At 33.6% G+C, this 16,774-nt stretch overlaps 1 protein-coding gene across 1 annotated transcript in view; it reads left to right on the top strand.

Moving 5' to 3' along the window:
- Window positions 1-16,774, top strand: part of Rubicon (run domain Beclin-1-interacting and cysteine-rich domain-containing protein rubicon) — a 289,246-nt gene that overhangs the window by 38,453 nt on the left and 234,019 nt on the right. The window contains exons 4-5 of the mRNA XM_090376184.1: window positions 1,220-1,326; window positions 15,256-16,420. Coding sequence (XP_090232310.1) covers window positions 1,220-1,326; window positions 15,256-16,420 — 1,272 coding nt within the window. The remainder of the gene's footprint in view (window positions 1-1,219; window positions 1,327-15,255; window positions 16,421-16,774) is intronic.

Raw genomic sequence — 16,774 nt, forward strand, 5'->3', positions numbered from 1 at the left:
CAAGTATGACAGCTTGAGCTAAGGACTGTATAGGGATTGTACAGGGCAACCAAAATGTCAATGATATGAATACTTTGAATTCTAATGTAAAAATTCAAGATTCCATTTGGACCTAGAGCCAAATAATCATACACAGAATTGATTTTTGAAATATTGATTTGTAACATACTGAGATGAAGGCACTGGAAATGGGAGATTTGTCAAATATGTTTTCCATTAGGGTAACAAGTCAATTCAAGAAACAAGTTTATTGTACTAAGCTTTTCTTGTAGACTAGGTCATGAGGTCGTGGTTGTTTTATGAGGTAAAGGTTAACATGGTAAATAAAAACAAACAGATGTATATCATTTTACCATAAAGTTAATAGACAAAAAAAAAATTATTTTTTGTTTGTGTGGAATTAAATGCATTAAATGAGCCAGTATTATTGTGAGGGTTGGTATTTTGAGGTATGACACCTTATAAATAACATTGTTTCTGAAGAAGGTATAAGCCCAAGCTTCCATACTATGCTTGGTTGAGGCTGCCTGCTAGATAAGGAAGAGCTAATAAACTCAACTTGTCACTGCAGTGACATGAAATTTTTATTGAATAATGGATTGGCCTTTTTTAAATTTTTTTATTATTATTATTTTATTTATTTATTATTATTTTTTGGGTGATACTATTCAATAAAAAACAGTATTAGCAATTTTTGGTTGACTGGTGGATAATGTCATAAAGTGTGCATGAGCCCAGACTTGTCACTGGTGGCACACAACACCCCCAAGATAGAGAAGCAATATAAATGCCTTCTATGCAATATAATGCAGAGAAGCATTTATTGCATGATAATATTTTATCATGGTATAGATAAACAATTCTGATATTTTGCACATAGAAATTGTTAACCATTCCAACTCCTTAGTTTATCCTTCTTTCCATTTTTCCAGACTGCCTTTCACTCATCGCCGTTTTACTCCTCTTAATTCTTCTAAAATTTCAGTTTCATCTCTAATCATGAAAATTACCCAAATACATTAGATGCACATAGTTTAGTTCCATTTTAAATATCCATGGTAACAGTACTTTAAAAGAAGGTGAGAAAACACTTTGTATATATTTTTATCGTAATAATAAAATTTGAAAAAAACTTACTTTTGGAGGTTGCAGGTTTTTTATAGGTTTATCTGAAAATCATGTCATGTTGCTGTATGCTGATAATTTTTGCCTATTTCAGAGAATGCCTACCTTCGCACTGAACCTTACGTTAAAGCTCTCCTTATATGTTTGAAAGCAGTAGATTTAAATCGCCCTGCACTTTTAGCTGAACTGGATCCTGCCCTAGTAAGTATGCAAGTACATTTTCTTTCTCCTTCTCTTTTGCAACAGTCACCAGAAAGGTTTGCCTCTTAATTTTTATTTCATATAATTAAAAGATGTGTAAAAATTATGCCGTACAGTGGTGATAAAAAAAAAAATGCATCACTTGCAAAATTCATCGAATTTGTGTGAAATTTGGCAGTATATTGTATATTTTTTTTGTAATAGCATTACCCTATTGCATCATCCATTTCTAGCAAGCTCTCTAAGATGATGTCATTTGCCATACGTGATTGCATCTCCTTAGTGGCAGTATAAATACGGTGCATATACCATGAGCCCACTATTCTCTGCTATTGCAATGGCTAAGTTTTTGCAATTAACACCACATAAGAAAAGTGTTCCTGCTGCATTGAACAGCAGGAACACTTCTCATTCTGCAGAGGGACATTCTATGCATGAAAAAGCTAAAAGGATTCCCTGTAATCAGTCAACGGTGGCATGTTTATTATGCAAATTATCAGACACTTGAGCAGTCTAAACAGAAAAAAAGAAAGTGGATGTCCATAAATATCTTCTGCAGTGCAGGACAGATTTCTGATCTGTCTCTGTGTTTGAAAGAGAAGATCCTTATTGACAGCTCTCAAAACAGCATGAGGGAGGAACAAGAGTACATAAACTGATGTGGAGGATGTATCAAAAAACATAAGATTTTTTTTTTTACAAAATTTTTGAAGTTTTTTCATTTATTTTTTAAAATTCTGATTTGATTAGAACTAATTAATATTTAAAAGCATTTATGTCCAAAATTTTTATAAATTTTAAAAATTCCCAAAAATAAACTAACTCCACAGAGCCAGTCCTTAGTGGAAAAAGTCACTTGCTAAATCTGCATCTTTTCTGAAAGCTTATTCCTTAAAGAGTTACAGGGCCAAAATGATGATAGATTGATATGTTAGGGCATCTGCAGTCCATCCAAATATTGTACGGACTTTGGTTTGTTCACAATTAGGCATGTATGTATATGTCAAGAAGGTGTAAGTTTAAATGTTTCTGTTACCAAAAAAATTTGTTGAAAATGTCAGTTTTTAATCACACATCAATAAGTTAAGTTTTAACATCAGATACAACTGTAAATCTTCAAAACTGACATGGAATTCTCTGGTACTGCACCAGTATATCGATTGCACCAGTATATCTATTTATATTATATTGCATATGGCGATGAGAGAGAAAAAGACAAAAGAGAAAGCATTAATTTCTTTTATAATGGGTTGATTTTCAAGTGCTCAAATGTCTTGGCTGATTTCTGTGCAGTAGGAAATTTCATAATTTTTATTATAAAAAAACAGAGAAGGAAAAAGTTTTTTTTTTTTTTTTTTTTTTTTTTCAAATTCCAGACTTTGGCCTTGAAATTAAATTTCACTGATATAACATTTTAATTTTTTTTTTAGGAGCATTAGCAACTAAGGCCATATTGCTCCGGGCATATGTGGTGGTCATTCCCTGACCTTTCCGTATTTGGTGGTCACGGGCTCGAACCCCGGTCTAATCAAGAAGCTTGTGCTACGCATTGCTGCTCCTGGCTACAGAGGCACCCCAACATTTTAATATATATATATATTTTTTATATTAAATTACAGACATGGGATTGTTTGTCAGTATAGTATGCGCTGAAATATTAGCACCTGGTTTCTGGCTTTGATTATCTGTTAGGCATCATTAATTATTAGTATTAGTAACGGCCGCATGGTGCAAGAAAGCCTATGGCTTGTGCTGCACCAGCCAAAAAAAAAAAAAAAAAATCCGAACAAAACAATGATAAAAACAAAAAAAAAAAGGAAATTAAACCTATCATCCTATGCGCTTCCCTTACCCGAAAGTACTATCCAGATGACCTTTGAATTTCCCCAAACTGTCGGCCTCTACTACCCATGAAGGCAACTTATTCCAGTAAAACTTATATTGTGAATAATCAAGTTAGAGACTTTGCCCTCTTCAGAAATGTCGAGTCAAAGTTTTGTTTATAACAATGGCCTTGCTGTCTTTATTTGGCTGTCAAGAGCATTTACAGTTTCATCAGAAAGAGGAGATCTGATCAGAGTTTTTGTTTTTCACATCTGGATGATTATCTTCTCACATTGAGTATTACTATGGGAAATTGTAAGAGTCAAGCATATCAAGTTGAGATAATTTGTTATATTTAAAGTTTCATTGTGCACTCCTTAGTTCCTCAAAAAAGAACCACTGTGCATCATTTCTTTCTTTTTCTTCTATAATGGCTTTTGATAGGTTTATACACTGCAATCACTGTATTTCTTTATCTTCAGTGATACGAAGTCCATATTATTGGAGATCTTTAAAGATAAAGATCTGCAATCAGCAAATGTTAATGGGCTGTGGAATCAATTGATTCTAAAACCTTCCCAAAAACTATTAGTGAATATCTTGAAAATTTAGTGTTGATCAGTCTCTTCCTTCTCGATAACATCTAAACGTCTGAAACATACTTCCATTTATATATGGAGTATAAATATTGCATTTTGCCCAGTCATTTGTAAACATTAATAAGAATTCCAAAGTGAACTGTTACTTGCTAATGTTATCTTTGTTAAATGATTTATTAGATATAAAGAAGACTACTTGTTCAGTTGTGTCCACAAATGTTCTATCATACTGAGTACACATGCAGATCCATATTACATTGCACGCTACCATAAAACAACAACACAGTGACTGCCCTTATTGTGTACAAATTTGCCATCCATAAACAACTGCTGGAATTCAAGAACATGGCCTTCCTCTGATGGAAATCAATGAATATTTGCAACTTGTGAAGCTAAAAATTTTCATTTTTTTATATCATTATATAAGAAGCTGAAGCAGTGTTTCTTGGTCACAACAACAAACTGTGTATCTCTACTGGATCTAGAAAATCCAATAGCTCTTCAGGCTTGTCCTGAAAATTATATATAAAAAAATTAAGCAGTTACTTATTAGTGCTTGTTATGTTGCACAATAACATTAGAAATGAAAATTTTTTTGAGAAATCTGCTGGCAATCTTTCTCCTAATGTTATTTTTCATTGAAGTGCAAGCCTTCTCTATCAGTAAATCTTCTGCACCAGCTGATATGTGCTTTGAATTTTCAAGGTAAAACCAAACAGTTGACAATTTTTGATGACTTTACCTGAATAATTTCCTGACTGATAAGAATACCTCTTTTGTCAGTTTCTGGATGCATGCCATGTTTAAGTCTTCTGAAAGCCTTGCATGTGGAAACTGCTACTACAGTTTATCTTTTGTAAGAAACCAACATTGTGCATTTGATTCATTAATCCCAGTCTTCCTAGAAGCTTTTCTGTTACTGGTTATTCCATATGCTGCATGCAGCTATTTTGATCTGGGCATCATGCGCACATACACCACTGCAGTAATGCATCTTTCATTTACAAACTTGTTAAAAACACATTTCTGTTGTCTAACTATTGTAATAAAAAAAGAAATGCATACATGCGATACTTATTCTGCTTTTACTTGAATGCCAAACTCACTGTGAAATCTGTATATGTAGAATACAGAATACCCAAAAAATGTGGTAAATAAATTCGGAGGCAAGAAACTACTGATTCCAGAAATGCCAAAATGTGAATCTCTCACGACACAATATAACCAAAATTTGTTGTATTAGAATACACTGTCATTTGAAATTTCACATGTAACATATCAGAACAACTCAGAGTAAGCAAGATTCATGTTGCTCCACATTACTTAAAACTCGTTCATTTAAATTTTTGGTTTGATAAGAGTCTCTAATAATATCAGAAAATTGGGTGCGATACATTTCTGTTAGAACTCTGCTAGATGCTAGCATGATTTTGATTGAGCTTGCATTTATGTAATGCTTAATTGAAGAAGCTAAAGCAATATTGCTTGGTCATAACAACAAACTGTGCATCTCTACTGGATCTATAAAATCCAATAGCTCTTAATTTGCATGCGTGCATGCGTGTGTGTGTGAGATTAATAAAGAAAATAGTGAAAAAACAGAAATAAGAAAAAAATCAGAATAGCAAATATTGGTGGATGCAAAGCAATATATACCACTGTTGCAAAAACATAATGTAAATATAATTGAAAAATGTGCCAGCCATATAGCAAGCCTAAGTGACAAATAGAAATTAAATTAGTACATACCACAGCAATAAACTGAGAAGGGGTGGGGAATAAATCAAGATAAAGGATGTTGCTCCCCCACTCCTAATCTAATTTAGAAGAAAGGCCAATTAATAATGCCAAATAATGTAACTTTAAAAAAGCCAGTTAAATTGAATTTAGTGGTGCCCTCCTGCAATAGCAGCACTAGGTCCAAATTAGAGAAATATCACTGCAAATGGAAAGCAGAAAACCAATCACAACAACGTGAACACTGGGTGAAACAGACATAACATGAATAGATCAACCATTGCATCTAGCTTGTCAGAAGGCCACAAATCCAAGAACTGCTGGGGAATTACTGCATTTCGAACATTAAAGAAATCGGCATCGCAGAATTGATCGTAACACTGGTCAATCCGCCAATTCAATAGATTTTAATATGGGTGACCCTTATGCAGTGAAAAATTATACTAAAACAGATCAGAGCACTTGCATAACAACACAAAAAATATTTAGTAGCCTAAAAATATGTGTGCCAGGGCCCCAGACTACTTTACTTGGGCATTGCATATGTGCTTGAGTGCTGAGCATTCAAGTGTATTAAACAGATATGTAAATAAATAAATAATCTTTATTATAGGTTTGGAGCATTCACGAAAGATTGTATAGAACAAGATATCTTCTAATTAGGAAACAAGTAACATGCGTGTGTGTGTGTGTGTGTACACAACTGACATTTACTTCCACTGAAAAAATGCTATGTTTTTCTGTAACATCTGTGAGAAGTGACTATATGATAATTATGTAATTTTTTTTTACCATCTGATGATCCCTTGCTGTTGAATATGATCACCAGACAATAAACTGCACTATATTGCTGTTCTGTATTGTAATTTTAATTTTAGGTTAACAGTGATAGTTCTCAGAAAGATTGAACTTTCTTAAAATGATATACCTATTTGCTGCAGTTTTTGACTAATCCTTTATTATTCGGTTGGGTATTGTAAGAAGTGATGCACAAACATTACAGTATTTGACAAATAATAGTTTAAATTTTATCTAAATTTATACGTTTTAAATTTTTTAATCAAAAATTTTTAAATGTCAAAGCAAAACAAGAAAGGATTTATGCATGAAAAAACAAAATGTTAAATATAACCTGATTCAGCTCACTTTAGATATCTTCTTGAGGAAGGACAGTTAATTTAATCAATTTTTTTTTTTTTTTTTTTCATTTCAACATCATATACTGTATTTTATATATTATATACAGGGTGTACATATTTTTTATAATTGTTATTAACTTTCAAGTACATTTGAAAGTATACCTAATGCAGGTACATGTAATTTTACCTGTACTTGCATTAGGTATACTTTCAAATTAATATACTATGTATGATTTATAAAATTTATGATTACTATAAATAAAATAAGTTTTTTGCGAACTTTATTTTTACGAACAAAATTATAATTGAACCTACTGTGTATAGAGATATAAATCAAGATTTTAAGGGGGGGGGGTGAAGTTGGTCCAATTTTAATGAAATTTGGGTGATGTTGCAGGTCCAGATATTTATATTTGAATCCTTTAGAAAGGATTCAAATATAAAGTTTTCTTCAAAATTCGACCACTGGTAGTGGATTTGTGTGTGGATGGATAGATATGGAAGACAATAGGTACTTTACACATTTATGAATGCACCTGAAAGGATTTTAATTCAACTTAAAATGAGGCATTTACTATATATATGGGTTGAAAAAGACTTGGTTATTTATGGAGAATTTTTCAAGTAAGATTTGCTAAAAATTGCATCAATTGCAAAGCAAGATACCACGAGTTGCCTTAGTACTGCAATTGAACTTTAAATGAAAGAGAAGTATATTGCTATATATTTGAAATGCATTACCCTGTTCTAGTGTACACTGCTGTTTATTAAACTGAGGCTGTCACCGACCCACACTCAATAATGTTTGTATTTCTCATGTTCTTGAAACTTTTGCTATAAATTTGCTTAATTTAAAGTGAAGCCTAAAAAGTTGTATCTGACTAAATAATTCTCATTTTATGTAGGTGTAATTTATACCATTTTAAATGTTGGGAAGGCTTTAAATAAAATGAAACACCAATTATCACAAAGTTGAGAAATCATCATCATCATCATCATACAAATCTATAAATACCTAGTGGGTGAGTACCTGTCATTATGGTAGTACAAATAACACCGTATGGCTATTAGTTTTCCATTCACTGTCTCTTCGTGCTGTCCTATTTTTTCCCGTTAGACCTTTAGCCCTAATCAAAATAAGCCCTCCTTCCTCTAATGCTTACTTGAAATACTAATTAAGTCATCAAATTTGGATGGATATCAGAGACATTGTGTCACTCAGACATAAGTGATGCAGAATTTGAAAGTTGGGAGTACAATGTGTAAAAAAGGACAGACAAGACAGGAGGCAAGGGATATGCTCATAGTTAAGAAGCAGTTTGAATCTAAGGTGTTAGGCCTTCCTCTTAATCTCTCTCTCTAATCCAGTTACTATTAAATTCTGTTTTTGCATATTTGTTTAGCTAATCTCCCTTCTCCCATCCTTTCTGCATGTCAATACTGATTTAAGTTTTCTTCATTGATTGGATATTTTTATCCAGGATTTTTCCTTCTTTCTCTCTCTCTCTCTCTGGCTAATTTTCATTTTGCTCTGAACTAGCTTCTTGCATTACTTATTCTATTGTTTGAAACAAGCATTGAAAATCAGGTTGATTATACAAATTCATTTCTTAAATTTGCTGGTTATGTTACTCCAACTGAAATAAAATGATATTAGCCATTCCAAACGAAAACTTACTAAAGCAATAACTTGCACTGACATAAAATTGAATGCTAAAGTTTCAGCTACCCAAGTTACCTTCATTAGCATCTTAAAACTGGTACAGCCTGATGCTACTTAAATACTACTCCTCTACTCTGCCCTGTGCCATTGTATTCATCTATCACACAACTTATCTCTGTCCCAACCCTCCTCCCTGTCTGTTTTGCTTACATTCTATCATATAGCATAAATTTAATATTAAATTTTCCCATATGGGATGTATGGATACTCCCTCTGCTCAGTTCATAATGTATTCCAAATTTCTTTCTGATTAGCATTCCTTCTAACCATTTACAGTATTACTACCTGTGTTCCTTCCCTAAAATCTGGAATGTGCTGCAATTGCAGAATGATCGCACAGTCTGTTCTGTTGCATCGTTGTGTTCCTATATTCTGCCCTCCAGATATCTCGATTCTCAGTGTAATTCTATATCTTAACACTGAATGGGGTGGAATTTTTCTCAGTGTGGTCTGTACTTGTTAACAGGAGAGACTGCTTCTACAGGAATGGGATACATTTAAATAGAAAGGGTGCAAGAATATTTGCTGATGCTCTCAAGGCAGTATTAGGCAGGTTGGAAAACTGCTAGTCTGGGGCAATGCACAGACTAATAGGTTAACAGAAGCTGCGGGCAGAGATGAAAGTGATTCTTGCACTGCTTGTATTGGAGCATCAAGGCTTGCTGAGAGTTCTCATGGAACACGCAAATACATGGTCTGTGTTAGGATAACTAAGAGTAACAGCAGGTGCATGTATACTTGCATATACACTAATGCTAGGAGCATAGTAAATAAATTTTGAAGAATTTGAAATACTAATTAAGTCATCAAATTTGGATGGATATCAGAGACATTGTGTCACTCAGACATAAGTGATGCAGAATTTGAAAGTTGGGAGTACAATGTGTAAAAAAGGACAGACAAGACAGGAGGCAAGGGGATATGCTCATAGTTAAGAAGCAGTTTGAATCTAAGGCTGTGTATCCAGCCAGCATTAGTGGCCAGTGCAATGTTGAGTCAATTTGGTGTAACTTAAGCACTGAGAAAAAATAAATAAAAGGAAAGTAGGAGTGTTTATAGGCCTAACGACTGTAAATATAACAAGCAACTATTCAGAGAAATAGACTAGGCCTGTAAGGAGGTGATTATTCCATCACACAAGGCTCCCATTGGTTAGGCTGCATCTTGACTACTGCATAGAAGTCCGGTGGCCTCATTTTAGGAAGGATGTAGATCTGCTGGAACAGGTACAGAGAAGGCAACAAGATTGGTAAAGGGACCAAAAGGGTGGTTTTACCAAGAAAGGCTTCAATTCTGAAAATTGCAGCATCTGAAGACTTAGGCACGTGTGTGTGTGTGTGTGTGTGTGTGTGTGTGTGTGTGTGTGTGTGTGTGTGTGTGTGTGTGTGTGTGTGTGTGTGTGTGTGTGGTAATCTGATTGAGGTGTTTAAGGCTTTGAATGCATTGATGCTGCTGGCATTTTTCCTCAAATTCAAACTGAGGAAGGATGGTTGCAGTATATATGTGTGGGACTTTTCTTTCAGCCAGCAGGTGGTTGATTGCTGGAATAAACTTCCATCTGTTGTGGAAGTGGGTAATTTGAATAAATTCAAAGAACTAGACAAATTATTAGAGGGGGATGGACAGGTGATGTGGGAAGGTTTTTTTTTTTTTTTTTTTTTGGTGATGCTTTATATGCTTTCTTTCTTGCATAATTTGCAACTAGTAATACTAAAATCATAGGTGAGTATGGCAGGTAGGGACCATAGTGATGGCATACTTCACAAGAAATCCTTGGATGGAAGTGTCATAGGGATTGGAGGTGTCATGATGCAAATCCAGTTTCCTGAAGCCTCCCCCTTTTTTTATCTTAACATTTTGCAATCACCATAGAACTGTTTTATAGTATTCTTGGTTCACTTTGAATGTGAATGGACACTACCTTGTGAATCAAAACATATGATAAACATGATCTTTACATTTGATTGAAATTGTCTTTCTTTATTGGATCTTGGAGAAGATGGAACCTTCATCGAGAAGTCTGGGGCTTTGGCTGGACATGGTCATAAACATACATCCGCTACTCTTCACCAGCAATGATGAAAGAAAGAGGGTTTTGGTCATTGGCAGCAGAATGTGGACTGAGTTTCTACCATGACAATTTGCCATTCTTTGTGATCATTAGTGAGTGTGCAGTGTCCAGACTTGACAGAAATACATTGCATTTTCAAATTCCCATAAGAAATGCAGATTTCACTATCAACTTTGCAGATGGTTAAATTGATTACTTCTGATCAGATCATGCACATGAGCAATTGAATCATTGCTTTTTGAAGTTGAAGGGTGGACAAGCAGCCCTCTAAACTTTTCAGGCACATTGAAAGTGATTCACAAAGTTGATCTTCTTGTAAAGTTCTTAGCAAATTTATGGATTTCTGTTGCACTTTTCTCTAATCGGAAACAAAATTTGTGCATATTTGCAATAAAGTGAAATCGGTCATTTTAAAATGTGACAAAACACATAAAATGCCTTCTGTTCAATGTGGCTGGCTGTAGATAAATAATCAAACAAGTTGACTTTATTACAAATTGCAGCTGTCTACGATGCCATAATTTCAAGTTACAAAGTCAGTCCCTGAGCTTTTTTGATCACACCCTGTACGAGCACTTTTCAGAGTTGCCAAATTTTAAAAGTACAAGAAGCAGTCACTATCGAGTGGCACTGACTAATGTCCAATCCAATTCATGAGCCAAAAGAAGTTTTGAAAGAAGATGAATGAATTCTTCAAGAAAAAGGAATTCTGGATTGCAAACTTCTGATGGAAGCAATCTTAAACAAGCAAAATAAGCTGATAACTCTAGGCATGTTATCAGCCTGTGTTCGTGTTCCTCTCTTCCGGCTTAATAAAACAGGTTTTCTTTTAATTTTTATGCCAACCTTTGAAAATCTGAATATAGCTTTTCAATCCAACATATGTCGCATCCACTTATTGAGGTTTCTCTCCTAGATATGTCAAAGAATGTTATGTGAAAATTTGTTATACCAGTAGCTTTTAAATCTTCCCTCCATAACCTAAATTTACAAGGTTATGAAGGGTTTATAATAAGGGGAACATCTGTTCTTTTGTTCAGTGAGAAAGTACTTCATTGCTGCATGGGACTAAATGGCACACAAGTTCCCATCGAAAAATTATGTTCTTATAAATCCCAAAATATTACAAATTTCATTAAATATGAAATTTTTTTTGTGGAATAAGACTCCAGAACTTATTGATGTCATTAAAGATAAAGAAATAGATCAAGCAAAGATGTATTAAGGCATCAGTTCTCACTGTTATGTCTCATTGTTTTGCCTTCATATATTTTACTATCTCTTTTTTTTTTTTTTTTTTTTGTTAGCGCATCAGCTTCTGTGGCCGTAATGCACCTCCCAAAGTTCTTGCATTTTACTGTGATCCAAGCCCAGGGCAGGATTCGAACCTGCGACCTTTGGGTTGCCAAGCAGGCACTTGCAGTCGGCTACTATCTCCTCTCAGAGCCTTATAAAACTAAATCAGGTCCACTCTAAGGTGCCTGGTTGCCAAGCTCTGTAGCCCACATTCACAGACTTTCCTCATAAAAGTGCCCTTTTGAAGATCACACCAAATGGGCTCATCTTTGGACTCTTTTGAGAAGTTCAATGTCTTTTTTTTTTTTTTTTTTTTTAAAGTATGGTGTTCATACTTGAACACGGCATTCTAAGTGTGGTCTTACAGTTGCCATTACACTTGTCACAAAACTTCAAGTCCTACCATATCATAACTCCGAAATCCCTTTCTTCCTCTATATATTTCCTCATATATTTATGGTACACTATTTAAATATGGTACGCTATTTAAAATATATTTTTAGTGAAATACGTTATCAATACATGTGATGAAAGTTGAAATTACCAACAATATCTCCTGTTGGATAAGAATGAGTTCTGTGTAGAATATTGTCCTGGTAATTTATTGACCTGGAAATTGCTGATCTTTCTAGAATCATTTTATGCTTCCATTGAGTAAGCAAGCACGTTTTGGATCATTTCATTGCATCTATATTTGGTTCTGAAGAGTTTCCATTAGGTTTGTCACTTTACTTGTAGAAGGAGCTAGGAGTTAACCATTTTTAAGCATAAAGTAAAAAAAACGTTTCTTCCAAGATTTTATTTCTACTTAAATTTTAAAGTAATAACCATTCTATACACAACTTCACAGCAGTTGTGCTATAGTGATTTTTTTTGCCAAACAGAAACTTGTGTACCAGTATACTTCGCTAACTCATAACTATTATTATTATTATTATTAAAAGCCTTTACTGCCAAAAAATAATTAACAAATAGAAAAACATTTACACAACAGGAATCCTTTTACAAAACTATGCAACTTACAAAACATAAATATTATTCTTCCACACTGACATTCAGCAACAACACTATATTGCTCCAGTACTCAGGATTTAGGTCCCTCAAATGAGAATCTGTTACAAAAAAGTTAATTAGATCAAAAGTAGCAAGTATTGTTTGCACTTCTTGAGTCTGTGAAATGGTAACCAAAGTACAGGATTAGCATGTATAGCCAGTTTTGTGGAATCCTCCCTACTAAAAGGTTGAGGGAACACAGACTGTCATCTCTACAAGAAATGAAGTTGATTAGCTTCTTTAAAGCAGTAATCCTCCATACAGTCCTGAGATCAATTAAGTCTAGATTCCACAGTATAACTGTTCTTGAAGAAACAACATTAAATAATATTATTTTAAAAACTTATTTTTTAAAAAGTTTTAAATTTTGTTTTTAGGAGCTATATATTGCGTAAATTTTATAATTATTCCACTTACCATGCATTTTTGGGATTGAACAATTTAATTTTTGGAACATGTTCTCTTGTTATACCACTGTCTATTGGAAAATTATTCCTGATTTATGAACTTGTGCTTTACACACCACTTTTCAGGAATGCTCAGCATTATACACTTAATAAATTAAGAAATAAATAGATTAAAGAACCCAAAAAATATGTTGCATCTTTTTTGTGAATACACTGCATATTTAAATGAATTAAGTAACTAAAAGAATAATTTTAGCGTATTGATGTCCACAACATGAAAAGGGCTGTACGCTTATGCCTTAAATTATTTGAAGTTCAAAATGCTTTTATTAAGACTACAAACTTAAATTCAATGAACAGATTTCAATGTTAGACTTTATGAAATTAAATTAGACAAGATTTGATTAAAGGTATCTAAACATGGCTGCAGAAAATGTTCTTGTAATTCTGTTCTCGTTGGTTGATTGCTTGGCAGTTATATTATATATTTGTTTGTTAAAAGCATTTTAGGGCTAAAGCCTCAGGTTGCATAGAAGTTAACCAATATGCAAGTTAGTGCAAATGCATCATTTTAGTATGCAGCAAACTACTAAAGTAGCTAAGAATTGGCATCATTTAAGTATATCTCATATTGTGAATACCTTCACAAGTTGCCATGATATTGCACTACCTTGAATAAATAACTCTTCACCAATGGAGAAGACTATTGTTACTTATTCTATGCAGATACCACCACCCAGATGGCATTGTTTCGAAGCTTATTGGCGTCTCATCAGTGGGTGGGCAGGTACCCTGGTGTTGCAACGATGACAATCCAATTATGAAGTATAACTCCACGATATGAGAGATGCCTGGTGGGTGTGCAAGTAGATTAAACTTAAAAGCATTTTAGGGCTAAAGCCTCAGATTGCATAGAAGTTAACTAACGTACAAGTTAGTGCATTATTTTAGTACGCAAACTACTAAAGTAGCTAAGAATTGGCATCATTTAAGTATATCTCATATTGTGAATACCTTCACAATGAGTTGATATTGCACTACCTCGAATAAGTAATGCTTCACCAATGGAGAAGACTATTGTTACATATTGTGGAGTTATTCTTCATAACTTGATTGTCATCATTACGACTCCAGGATACCTGCCCACCCACCGATGAGAAGCCAGTAAGCTTCGAATCAGTGCTGTCTGAGTGGTGGTATCCTCCAAAAATAAGTAACAATAGTCTTCTCTGTTGGTGAACATTTACTTATTTAAGGTAGTGCAATATCATGGCAACTTGTTGTGAAGGTATTCACAATATGAGATATTTAAATGATGCCAATTCTTAGCTACTTTAGTAGTTTGCTGCTTACTAAAATGATGCATTTGCACTAACTTTTACATATTTGTTTGTTGTAACTAGTAATTGGGAAATATACGGAGAACAAAGCTGCCAGAGCCAATATTGTGTATTTGATGTATATATATTATATGAAATGTTTAATATGCAGGCCATACTTTCAGGATTGATTTGGGACCTGGAAACAATGCAGATGTTTATACAGAGCAATGACCATTTGAATTTTAAAACATGGTTCTAGAGTTTTTAGTGTTGCCAATACTAAAAATAATTTTTAAAAAAATAATAAAAATAAGCAAACAAGCATGTAATATGAATAAAAATTTTAGTATGTGTCTGTTTATTATTTTTGTCATTGAAAACTCCATAGCCTTTTTTTTTTTTTTTAATTGAAACAGTCATAGCTCAGTAACCATTTGAATTGGATACATGATTATATAAATGTTTTTCTGTTGTTTTCAAGTAATTTGATTCTGAAAGTATGGCTCAGCTGTCGGTGATTAGTAAAAACCAGTCGGAGACCAAAATCATACCGCACATTGTTGTCAAGCAGTCAGTTAATGAAAAATGAGTTAAGGGAAAAAATTTTTTATTCATCTTTGACACCTTATTTATTTGCATCTGGCCAGAAATTTTGGCCAACTAAGTGGTTAATAGTGCTGTTTTAACTTATTAGCATTTTAATAAGTTCTTATGGTAAAAAAACTTAAGTAATATTTTTCTTTGTTTTTGACTTTAAGGTTTTGAAACAAGTGGATTATTCTGTATTTGCCATGAGAAACCAGAAAGATTGTTTATCTACAAGAATGCATCAGCAAGTCACTTCAGATGAAAGATTTATTAAAGCAAAAGATATAGGTACCACTACTAATAGTAGTTTCTCAGCAACTGGAACAATTAAATCTCCCAAACATCTCAGGAAATTTCAATCTGGCAGAAAATTACATGTTTTTAGGAAGAATTTTATTGTAAATAAAAATGGCAAGTACAATAGGAGGAAACATAGTAAAGTTAAGCCTAGATTTTTGTCATCAGCTTTTTCATTGGCTAAACAACTCAAAGATAAGTATTCTAAAGGTTATAAAGATAGCCCTGTCTTTTTAATGCAGAAGTGGAAAAAAACAAGTAATGAGTTCTACACTGGGCTTTTAAAGAAACCTGTCATGTCTTCAAGTGCACAGCAGATTAGTTTTTCAAGTTTAAAAGCAATTGCTGGCAGGACATCCCAAATGTATGTAAGTGATCAAATTTTTAATAATCCCTTCTTTACACCTCTTTCTAATGAAGATGTGGATAAACAGCTTTCACTGCAATCTGAAGATGGTGTACCTTCAAGTACAAATTGTTTAGAAAAACTTTACAGTAGTAGTTATCCAGATCTGAGAAAGGTGTTGCCTTCTTTAGAAAGAACTAAAAGTGATAATATAAGTATGGTGTTACTTGATGAATTGAGATGGCAGAATTCAGATTTATCAGCTAGTTTTGAGAATTTGTTAGTTTTAAGGAATAAAAAGGATAAGTTTTCAGTGTCCGAATCTAAAAGCTGTAATAAATTTAGCACCTGCCCATTTAGGGCAGATCCAAAAGTCAACAGATTATCTATTGAACAAGTAGGTAAATTAAAAGAGCCACCATGTGAGCATCCATCCACTGTTTTATGTGAAGACTTCATGATATATAATAATGAAGATGGTACATCCAATGTAAGTAATGAGAAAAGTGCAAGTTTATCATGGAAAGCCCAGCATATAAGATCAAGATCTGATGTGCCTCATGTCTCCCATTCTTTATTGTATGCAGAAAAAGAAGTTAATGATATCCGGTCACTAACACCACCTCCACCATTGTCTTCCTCTTTACCAAATATGAGTGAAAGACAGAAGAAAACAAGTCTTCTTGATGGTGGTAAGTAATTATTATTACTACCACTTTTTTTTTTTTTTAACTCAGGGGTCCTCAACCTTTTCAGTTCACAGAGTACCATGTAATCATTTAGAATATCAAGCATACATCAGATTGTTTTTAGAATACCAGGTAGATACCCCTGTATTTTTGCCAAGACAAGGAATAATTATCAGTAGAAAAAAAATTTTGTTCATCTTTGTAACCTTATTACAAAAAATATTTCAATGCAGTTGATGAAAACAAAAATTTTTAAAATATTAAGTCTCAGAATCTGGTGCATGTAGTGTGGCTGGTGAATATCACTGGGGAATTCCATTCTTGTGATCAGGGAAAGAGAATGATTTCCTTTCTTTC

Source organism: Mastigoproctus giganteus, chromosome 6, assembly GCF_048544385.1.
Source record: "Mastigoproctus giganteus isolate SK-2022 chromosome 6, ASM4854438v1, whole genome shotgun sequence".
NCBI lineage: Eukaryota > Metazoa > Arthropoda > Arachnida > Uropygi > Thelyphonidae > Mastigoproctus > Mastigoproctus giganteus.